At 42.1% G+C, this 10,929-nt stretch overlaps 1 protein-coding gene across 2 annotated transcripts; it reads left to right on the top strand.

The window, feature by feature from the left end:
- The first annotated feature begins 279 nt into the window (after nucleotides 1-279).
- On the top strand, nucleotides 280-9,712 carry raf1a (Raf-1 proto-oncogene, serine/threonine kinase a). Of its 2 annotated transcripts, XM_061265204.1 has the most exons (18): nucleotides 280-760; nucleotides 2,896-3,116; nucleotides 3,387-3,499; nucleotides 3,587-3,689; nucleotides 3,778-3,935; nucleotides 4,016-4,105; nucleotides 5,261-5,414; nucleotides 5,771-5,890; nucleotides 6,020-6,044; nucleotides 6,175-6,290; nucleotides 6,398-6,515; nucleotides 6,647-6,731; nucleotides 6,844-7,020; nucleotides 7,090-7,136; nucleotides 7,222-7,340; nucleotides 7,428-7,559; nucleotides 8,543-8,677; nucleotides 8,771-9,712. In XM_061265204.1, exons 2-18 carry the CDS (start codon nucleotides 2,922-2,924, stop codon nucleotides 8,909-8,911), a joined length of 2,028 nt encoding a protein of 675 aa, XP_061121188.1. In that variant the 5' UTR covers nucleotides 280-760; nucleotides 2,896-2,921; the 3' UTR covers nucleotides 8,912-9,712. The 2 variants fall into 2 exon arrangements, with proteins under 2 accessions (XP_061121188.1, XP_061121195.1); XM_061265211.1 differs by lacking the exon at nucleotides 5,771-5,890 and having other exon boundaries at nucleotides 281-760.
- The last annotated feature ends 1,217 nt before the right edge of the window (nucleotides 9,713-10,929 follow it).

Here is a 10,929-nt window from a genome sequence, read left to right as displayed (position 1 = left end):
AATCCCGTTGCATTGCCCTGAAATGTCCAGATGATGGCGCACTTACTTGAGTTGATATTGCAAAGTATTTTCTGAAGCTCGGTAGTCTGGGTCGATCCTTGTTGATTTTTTTAAAGGCAACCATACAGTGCTTATTATTAGCTGGATTATTAATAAATGCAATCTATAACGTTGTGAAAATACACGATGACCTCCCTGGCCTGACACGCAATTCTATATAAGCTTTTGTTCTCTGATTTCGCTGTGTTTCTCTCGTGTTTAGGGGGCAAAACATCATGGTTGGTGTGGGAGGGCTTTAGAGCAGTGGGATTGATGTTAGTCTCTCGTTTTGATTGCGAGCTCTTGTGTTAATCGCAGTCGTCACTCGTCAGACGGACGCAGGCCACCGCGAGTTAAACCTTTTTTACCCTCCATTGTAACTATTATCGGACGAAAGGAGTCGAGAACGGGCTGGAGTTAAAACAGCTTCGCTCAACCTAACACAATGAATGCGCTCGTCGTGTCACTTTTTAAGGGACCGATCAACTTCGCCTTCAAAACTGCACTTTGGGGAAGATCAAACTTATTTTAGGTTTTGAGACGACCGGCCCGCGACCTTCACGCGACTATCGCGACGTTTTACGGGATACGCGTTTTTTTTTTTTTTTGGAGTGCCAAAGTCACTTGGCCTTTTCTTTGAATGCGTTGCAAATATGATGATGTCACCGACGCCACTTTTTCCTGAAGTTATGGCGGAGCACAACTTTCCCAACTTCTCTTGGTAAGCAGACGCACTCAATCACAATTTGCTGGATATAGCGCGGTTACTCTCGTAGCTACATGGAAAAGCTAACTACAAATGTTTAAAGCGAGTCTGAATAAAACACATTGTTGTAAAGCGTGTGAGCGAACAGTATAGCGTTCGTTTCTGGGGGCCTACATCGGCTACAACTGTAGTAGCGACAGCAGTGTTACAAATTATTCAACTTTATTACGTTCCTTCTTTGTTGCTATTTAATGCAACGTTACTCGACGTAAGACAATGGGCACGAATGTCATTGATTTCACCATTTATGACTTGGCAGAAGCTGATTGTCTGCGTTATGTGGTTTGACCTGCTGGGTGCATGACATTAGATAGAAAAGGACATAATCTCGCGCTACATAGCGATCGTACTGGATAAAAATCATTTTTGCTTTTACATTCCTGTAGAAATCTCAGAAAAGATCAGAAAGTGAGATTTGGCACCCGATCTTATTTTTGTGCAGAATGATACAGAAAATGCACTAATAGTAAAATAGCCCCCCTCCCTTTACACGTATGAAAAAATAAACCAAGTTGAATTGGAGGCACACCCCTTGCTTCCCCTTCTGTTTTCAGTGATGTGAAGCAGACCTTTTAGTGAGCACACTCACTGCAAAGCACTGCACGTTAGCAAGATATCTGGTTTCTTTCAGACAGGTCACGTTACATGGTAGATGCAAACGCAGCACTTTTCACTACAGCACAACCAAAATACCCCATTGGAGAACAATACGCCTAAAATATTGTACTTATTGTGGTGTTCTTTTTTTTTTTCTCTCTCTCTCTCCAAACCATGCATTCATGTTTTTATTTTTGGTCATGTAACTGAATCGTTTTGAAAATATGACATATAGTTTGCTGTTATGCTTCACCATTTGTGCCAGTACTATATTGTTTTGAGGTTTAAAGATCCTTTGCATTTCATTGAGGTTTGCTCACATACTTGTGGGTTGGCTTTGTTGCCACATTGATGTAACTTTGAGGGTTTATGTCAACACGATGCTTTAACCAAAGTGTGTTTTTATACTCGTCCTCACCCCCGAGGCATTCACATTAATAACGTTGAGTCAGCATCGGTTATGTTTGCTATTATTGAATTATAGTTATCTGATGAGAAAAGCTGTGACAAAATATGAATGATTAGAATTAACCACAAAATCTCGCTAAAAAGATCTGGTGAAGTTCACATTATCACCAGGATGGAAAGTATTGGGTGGGTGATTTTTTTTTTCTCTCTAAGCATTTTGGGAATTGTGTTATCTGGGTGACCTGTTTGTTTACAGTAGAGTCTAACGGCCTTGAGTCCTCACAACACAGTGAACCTTGAAATGCCGTGTTTATGGCAGATGACCACAGAAACAAAAACAGTGTTTGGGTCACTGGTGTGTGTCCAAAATGGCACCAAAGCCAGAATCCACCGTGACCCGTCTGTCAGTATGTCAGGTTATTTTGGGGTGTTTTTGGTTTAGTAGCAAGCGAGCACCATTTAACAACCAAACCAGATTTCCTTTATGTATTTTTGATTGCTAATTTATCATCACTCGAGCCATTTTATAGCTTAAGATGATATCAACTTGCTCTTTAGGATTCTAATATGTTGTGATTACATCACCAGCACCACTGCTGGTTTAAACCAAACCATGTCACCTCCACCCTGCTCACAACACCTACAAGGTGATTTATATTTAGTGCTTTTTACCTGGCAATTGCTTTGGTATGGTGTCCTTGTCATTTTGGCTCAGCAGCAGTCTTGGTCAGAATTCACTCACTACTTCTGAGAAGATTGCAGTCATCACTTGACAATTTACTACATAAATCTACCTGAGATGAATTTGATTTTGAATCAACACATTTCTTACCATGAAGAATTATGGCATCTCATGCAAGATATTTCGTAACGCTCAGTTCTCTATAAAATTGACAGGGCAATATACTTAACAGAAATGTCTACCTCTTGTTCATTGCTGTGGGTTAGTTTCACACACTTTGACACGGAGTCTCCTCACTGCATCACTCTCGTTTCGAAAACGGACTAATGCAGTATTGATTATGTCAGCTGATGATGTGAGCTTTTAAAACATTCAAAGTTCCCCCCCCCCCCCCCCCCCCCAGACCGTTGAAAGCACTAGGCTTTACTGATGGAGCACCTCCATGGAGCATGGAAGACCCTGGGCTTTGGAATAAAGGACAATGCCTTCGAGGGCCCGTGCCTTTCGCCGACTAGGGTCGAGGGATTTCCCTGCCAGCGTCGCTCTTCGGATGACAGCAAGTTACCCGACTCGAAGACGAGCAGCACCATCCGCGTCTACCTCCCAAACCAGCAGCGCACTGTGGTGAGCTAACTAAATATATATATATAATATGTGTGTGTGTGTGTGTGTGTGTGTGTGTGTGTGTGTGTGTGTGTGTGTGTGTGTGTGTATGTGTATATATATATATATATATATATATATGCACGCACGCACACACACACACACACACACTTTTAGAAAATGGCCTACTGGTACTGCAGGAGTTGCTTGTTGAGGAAATTCTGCTGGCGAAACTGCTTGAAGGCACACAAAGTTATGCTCAAAGGCTCAAATTTTCATTGTCTCCTCTAGGTAAACGTACGGCCGGGTATGACTTTGCAGAGCTGCCTGATTAAAGCCTTAAAGGTGCGAGGCCTGCAGCCTCAGTGTTGTGCTGTTTTCAGATTACACCCTGGGCAGAGGAGGTAAGCTTCAAAAAGGATGCATGGATGGATGGTGTTATAGCTGCTTTTTCTTTTCATTTGAATATTTTGCTATTATTTGCGGGACAGTAAGAAACTACGAATGGACTGGAATACAGACTCAACCTCCCTGATTGGCGAAGAGTTGTTGGTGGAAGTTTTGGATCATGTTCCTCTGACCACACATAATTTTGTGAGTATCTGAAGCATTTGTTGACATATCCTAAATAATTGTCTCTTCCAAAAACATAAAAAATGTACAAATCCTGTTCATGTTGCAGGTCCGGAAAACCTATCTGAAGTTAGCATACTGTGACATTTGCCAGAAGTTTCTTTTGAATGCTTTCCGTTGCCAAACGTGTGGCTACAAGTTCCACGAGCACTGCAGCACCAAAGTACCCACAATGTGCGTGGACTGGAGCAATATCCGACAACTCCTGTAAGTGTCCCAGTTTGATAAGTGGTTTTCACTCCATAGCGATAATTTCAGGTTTAGTCACCCCATGTCTCTCTCTTCAGTTTGTGCCCAACACCCGGTGAGAGTGGTGCCCCTTCACTTCCCTCGTTGACATCTCGGCGAATGAGGGAATCATTAACTCGCTTTCCAAGGTGTCTCTTGAGAGAGCTTAGCACACAGATTCACACTCGTTACATCACATACATTTTTCTCTGGCATTTTCCTTTTGTGCATCTGACATTATGGTGGAAGCAGGCAAATTAGGTTAACCATTAACATCCATTGGTATCTTATAAACTAGACAGCAAGTTGGGGCGAAGAAAAACCCAAAAGTTGGCTTCGATGGCTATTGTGTCACTTTGTCTGATTTTAGATGAAAGTATCGAGCTTATTCCGGTTGACCGATATTCATTCAGACCAAGGTGTTTAACATACTGTTTCTCCCAAAAAAATTTTTGCAAAGTACACCACTAATTCAATTTTACACAGTTTGATGATGTCATTTGGCGTGCATGTTTGTGCTTGCTACACAGTTCAGGTTGTGTTCTAATTTACAAAGAGCCTTAATAGGAATTGGATAAAATCCCGTGTCTAATGACGTTTTCAGCTTTACAGGGGGCTTAGCAGTCCAAGGGCTAATATAAAAGGAGATGTGAAAAGAGCCTGTTGTTTCAGTCGCACTTCAAACCATTTAAAAACACCATGAGCTGCCAAATTAGCACACTCGCCATGCAAGGTGTTCTACGAACAGCAATCCCGGGAACTGTTTTGAAACTTGATTTTCTGGTAGTGAGCTCCATGTAGTACACTCCAGTAATAGTGCAGTATCATACTGGAGTTGTATATCAACACGTGACAGCACAGACAGCTGTAGGCTTTTGCCATCATATGAATTAGGCTACTGTAAGATCCGTTTGGCCATTTAGGAAAACCAGTCAAGCACACAACTCGCTTCTGTATGTACAGGGGTCAGCACATTAAATTGAGATGAACCCAATCTTTCCTGTTTTTCCTCCTTCACCAGAAAGTGTATACATAGCGCATACTATATTGGCATCAATTACTAAGCAACTGAAAATGAACACTGATTTTTTTTCGCTATACATAAGCCTCTCACAACAAGCCTAACCATCAATCACAAACTTGGAAGTAGATAGTCCAGTTGTACACAAAACACTGCAATGACAATCCAACTTGGCTAGTCGTCAATAGCAGCAACGCAATGTTGCGTTTGCTGTGGAAAGATCAGATGTCCGATAAGATTCAGAGGCTACCGTTCATACGATTGCATTCTGTCGCCCTCACAGCTCTGCCCACCGATATTCAACGCCACATGCCTTCAACTATGCCACGCCCTACCCGCCCACAGGCGGCGGCCTTTCTCAGAGGCAGCGCTCCACTTCTACGCCAAACGTCAACTTAGTTAGCACAACCCTGCCTATAGACGGCAGTACGTTTGAGGTAACTACAACCAACACGGGCCTCTCAGTGCACCTCTAGGTGCAGACCCCTGTTCCCTAAAGATTTCTGGCTCTTTCTCGTGCATTCCAACAATCTTTCTGCAACTGATTGGTTATAAATATGTGTTTCTATAATAAGTAACCTGGACAAGGCTAATTCCAAACTTCTCCCTTACTCAAGTTGACTCTCTTACACCACCAGCAGTTCCTGCAGATTTCTTATTATCCTCTTCAGTTATGCTTACTTGATATTAAGCTTTTCATTCCTGTTATTCTATTCCTCATTTTCCTTCCCTGTGTTCCTTTTCATTTTCTCTGCTGCCCTCACTGTTGTTGTCATCCCCTGTTGGGGAGTAGCTAGACTGCCTGAATACCTTCCCTACCTCCTGGTGCCATAGATTCTGGCTGAAGAGGAAAGTAGGTATTGTCCACTTCGCCCAGTCTTTTGTTGAGACCTCATCTGAGAGTCCAGAAAAGGTTAGAAAGTGCAGTATGATTTTGTACTGCTCTGTCGAGTCTGCCCTCCTAACATGCTCCCTGCTTTTACATTGGGTTAGTGAAGGTCGACCGTATGTGATGGGATCTGTTTTTTTGTTGTCTTTCTAGGATGCAATGCGAAATCACGACTCGGGTAAGTTTTTGTTGTTGTTGCTGCGTCACCATAAAATGTTTCCCTCCTTTCGTTGTATCTGTGTGTTTGTCACCAACGTGATCCTTCTGAAACCATTCAAATGCCTATTTCCCTTTTATACTTTCTACAGCTGGGAGTTCCCCCGCCCAGAGTCCTACTGGCTGGTCCCAGTCCCAAGCCAAAAGCCCTGCCCCAGCCCAGCGAGAGCGGGCCACTTCCTTCAACACTCAGGAGAAGATTAAAATTGTAATTTCTTCGATCCGATACCTTATTAATGTTGTCCTTCTAAGTGCTTTGTTTTGTGTTTAGTCAATGGTGTTTAATAACATTTGAACCTTTTTGATTTTGTCCAGAGGCCTCGGGAGAAGCGCGATTCCAGTTACTACTGGGAGATTGAAGCCAGTGAGGTGTATCTTCAGTCCCGCATTGGTTCAGGCTCCTTTGGAACTGTATACAAAGGGAAATGGCATGGTAGGAATGATGGGGGCAGAAGCGTCAAGGCCCGTTTGAGTGCAGTCACGAACGCGCACAATTCTTTTCCCCCATGTCGCTATGCACGTTGCATCACAGCAAATGCAAGTGTTTTTTTGTTCATTTAATAGGTGATGTAGCAGTGAAGATTTTAAAGGTGACCAACCCTACTCCAGAGCAGTTGCAGGCATTTAAAAATGAAGTAGCTGTCCTAAGGTAAGAAATGCAGGAGATTAGCTTTCGCCTCTTCAAAATGCTCCTTTTGGTGATTCGTCTCTTGCAGTCTTTGATCTTATTGTGTTTCGTCAATTCCCCTCTTTGCTCGCAGAAAAACCAGACATGTCAACATCCTGTTGTTTATGGGCTACATGACAAAGGACAACCTGGCCATTGTGGCTCAGTGGTGCGAGGGCAGCAGCCTCTACAAACACATTCATGTCCTGGAGACCAACTTCAAGATGATCCAGCTTATAGACATCTCCAGGCAGACGGCTCAGGGCATGGAGTAAGTCACAAAGAAATTGTCTGATTGAAATGCAAAATGACCGATTTCATTGGACGCATTCCTTTTCAGCTATCTACATGCAAAGAACATCATTCATCGTGACATGAAGTCCAACAGTATCCTTCTCAACTGCTGCTCCCGTATCTCCAATAATGTGCATTGTCTCAGCGTTTAAGCTGTGAACCCTTGACAGCACGGAAGACATCTTTTTGCATGAAGGGCTGACTGTAAAAATTGGCGACTTTGGTCTTGCAACGGTAAAGGCCAGGTGGAGTGGCTCGCATCAGGTGGAGCAACCTTCCGGGTCCATTCTCTGGATGGTTTGTAAACAAGCTTTCTTATTTGTACTGTCGTAAGATGTTTGAAGAAAATACACTCATGACAAGAAATATGTTGTCTCTTCAAAGGCTCCCGAAGTCATACGAATGCAGGATAACAATCCATACAGCTTCCAATCAGATGTCTATTCCTATGGAATTGTTCTTTTCGAGCTTATGACAGGAGAGCTCCCATACGCCCAGACAGCAAACAGAGATCAGGTATAATAAACTCCAGAAAGGCATGATTTATGTAAATGGATGCATTTTATTCTCAACTTTCCGAATACTGTTTCTTCATAGGGGTTACTCAACTCTCAGTTCCTCTACAATATTTGCTGTTGGCTAGCAACATATTAGCTTAAGCCAAAATAGTGAGCTGCTGCTCTAATATTGCACATATCCCAAACTTGTTTTTGCCGTGACTGGCGACCGACGCTCAACTCCTACACGCACTATTAATTTGGGGACTGATTCAACAAAAGTAAAGCTCTCTTTCCAGGATAAAAGACAATATTCTCATTGTATTGTGTTACAGCTATTGTGTTTGATGTGGGGCTATATGGATAGTTTTAAGTAGTGTCCGAAAATCTGGTCCTGCTCTGACTGGGTCCAGGTGTGATAGGGAGAAAAGCCAGTGGAAAAGCTCCAGCATGCTGTCTGAAGGGAGTTGTGGTTGTGGTTTTGCGCTGTGTAGCCATTGACCTAACTTTAGAATCAGTAACACAACTCGAGATGTGTGTGGTTTCATGTCCCTTCTCAGGTCACATAGTCTGACCTGGATCATGTATGGCTCATTTTCATACTCGGATGACTTGGGGAGCATGTTTGGGGTTTCATTATATGACAGATTCCGTGCCCACGGCAGGATTCTTACCTGCTGTACGTCTCGCAGTGCAGCTGTCGCCACATCATTTTTACTTCTAATGCCGTTATAAAGCCAGCGTAATAAAATGCACAGTTTTACCATCTACTGCCAGCGTGCTTCAGGGTCGTACTGTTTACGCTTTTCACTGACTTGGTCATCATCTTTGGGTTCATGATGTGGATCAAATGGAATATATTGCATGGTCAATATTAATCTTGCCATGTGACATTTTTGTATCATGTAAGTTATACTGGTACTGTACGATAAGACTCAAACCTGTGGTCTTACTATTGCTTCTGTGGTGCGATAGCAAAAAAAAAATCATTTTCCCTTTCAGATTATCTTCATGGTGGGACGGGGCTATCTGTCACCTGACCTTAGTAAACTCTACAAGAACTGTCCCAAAGCAATGAAAAGGTTGGTCGCTGACTGCATCAAGAAGTCCAAAGATGAGAGGCCGCTGTTCCCACAGGTGACTTGCTGCTTTGCTCTCTCCAGCTCACTTATTGCACATTTCAAACTCAAGCTGGATTTAATTCTTTTCAATCTTTTTTTGATATACAAGATCCTGTCCTCTATCGAGCTTCTTCAGCACGCCTTGCCTAAGATAAACCACAGTGCCTCAGAACCGTCCCTGCACAGAGCCACCCACACCGAGGATATCAATGCTTGTACTCTGACCTCCACCAGACTGCCTGTTTTTTAGAGCAATAGACAGTTCTGCCCCCATCTACCGTCCCAACAATGTCCATAGTTGTCGAATCCGGCAGTACAATCCTCACTACACCCTAACCCGCAGCGTATACTTTAAAACCATTAATCAGTATAAGGAAAGACAAGCAGAGGGAGCCAACAGCAATAGCGACACAGTAGGATTTAGAAATAAAAAGGGTGAAGGCAGCGTCTACCCTTTTGCCGCACATTACAAATATGCAGGTGCCTTTTTGTATATACATGCACGAACATCATGCATGGACATTGAAGGAAACTCAAGAGCATTGCACCGTCTTAGCTTGGATGTAAAGCAACTGTTTTGTCGCCTGATTTTTTTTCTTTTCTCTTTTTTTTTTTAAGAGGACCTTTAAAAAAAACTCAGCTGCTTAAGGAGGAAACCCACAAATATATATTTTTGCATTGTCTTAAAAGACAATAGATTGGATATGGTAAATGTTTTCTTTTTTTTTTTTTGTCTTTTACATCTGTACATTTTGTTTTCAGTTGACAACTGAAGCCTGTCGAACGATGAGCAAGGGTAACCGTGGAAGATGATGACTTTGCACATTTTGGCAAAAGCAGTAGTTTACTTTGTCATTCTCCACAACAGTATCTGAGATGTCCAAATGTTTTTAGCACTCGCTGTAACGAGCTGGACGATTTAGGTAGTTGTTTAGAATATTGAAAGTGATTTGGAATAATTGTCATGTCTCATTCAGCGGGTCAAATGATTTAATGTCAGCTCAGTGAGAAAGTTGTCTTCACTATTTTAATAAAATTAAGTTAAATTCTATGCCAAATGCTCAGGTGTGTTTTTTTTTTTTTCTCTGTAGACATTTTGGATTTTAAGAGGTGAAGAATGAATTGTGCAGTTGTCATTTTTTCACAGATGTTAAAATCCCACACATGGGTGTAGGTCTTGGCGGTGCGATGTGATGTTTACTGTAGCATTGGCAAAGTGGTGTAACCTCTCAGGGGAATCCAGTCCAGACACGCCACAGGAGTATTCCACTTGGTGGAACAACAATGAAACCACCGGCGAGGCTTGTTGTGGATTTTGAGCAAGTTTGTTGTAGTGTAAACAAGCAATGAGTAGAAACCCCATTGAGTGCAAGTGCAAATTTAATGTGAACATAGATGTATTTGCTTGGCTCTATACTCAACATATTAGATTTGGTTTAGTTTAATAGACTTCAGCTTCTGTTATTTTATTTTTAGCCCCTAATGTTGCTGATTCACAATGGTGATGGAACTGCATCTACTAAAAGGCATAACTTGATGTCCTCTAAATGGAGTATGATCTACTAACTGGCAAAGTGCCACATATTCTGCTATATTGCTTTTTCTATTTCTAGTGGGTGTTGCTCTTTCCTAAAGTGACTTTGGTAGCCACACAGTCTCTCTCAAGACATCAATTTGTTTTTGTGGAGAGGTTTTCCACCAACAAGAAGAGCTCGGGGTGTTTTATCCTAATGGTCACTGAGGACCAGTTAGACTGGGCGGGCTGGATGTGGCCCCCGAGCTGTACTTTGCTCAGGTCTGGTTTATGTCACTTGAAGTGATGCGTAATGTTTGCTTTTCTTTCACCTTTTGACCTCTGGAAGGCTCTACTGAACAATCGGGGGCCAGGACAAAGTGAGTTTTAAAAATGCATTGAATTTATCCATGTCAAAATGCATTGAATTTATCTATGTCAAGAAAACGGTTGGCAATACAGTATAGTGCAGCCATCACACTTGATTATCATCAGCCTTTTAAAATAGTCTAACCAGATTTTGACATTTTCCTTTTTTTTTTTTTGTCCTGCACATCTCAGGGTGCTGACCACCTCTCCTAAAATTAACATCCTAAAACAAACAAAACAGAAAATATATTTTTTATCCCATATATTCAATTATTAAAAAATACAATCGCGTCATTTCTGAATAAAACAAACTGAAAAAAAAATACACAGGCCATTATTTTCAGACGTTATGTAACCACAGTGACAGTTCTTTTGTGTGTCAGCTA

This window comes from Syngnathus typhle, linkage group LG2 (assembly GCF_033458585.1).
Source record: "Syngnathus typhle isolate RoL2023-S1 ecotype Sweden linkage group LG2, RoL_Styp_1.0, whole genome shotgun sequence".
Classification (NCBI taxonomy): domain Eukaryota; kingdom Metazoa; phylum Chordata; class Actinopteri; order Syngnathiformes; family Syngnathidae; genus Syngnathus; species Syngnathus typhle.
Note: the sequence above shows the minus strand (reverse complement) of the source record. Positions and strands in the feature narration are given on the sequence as shown.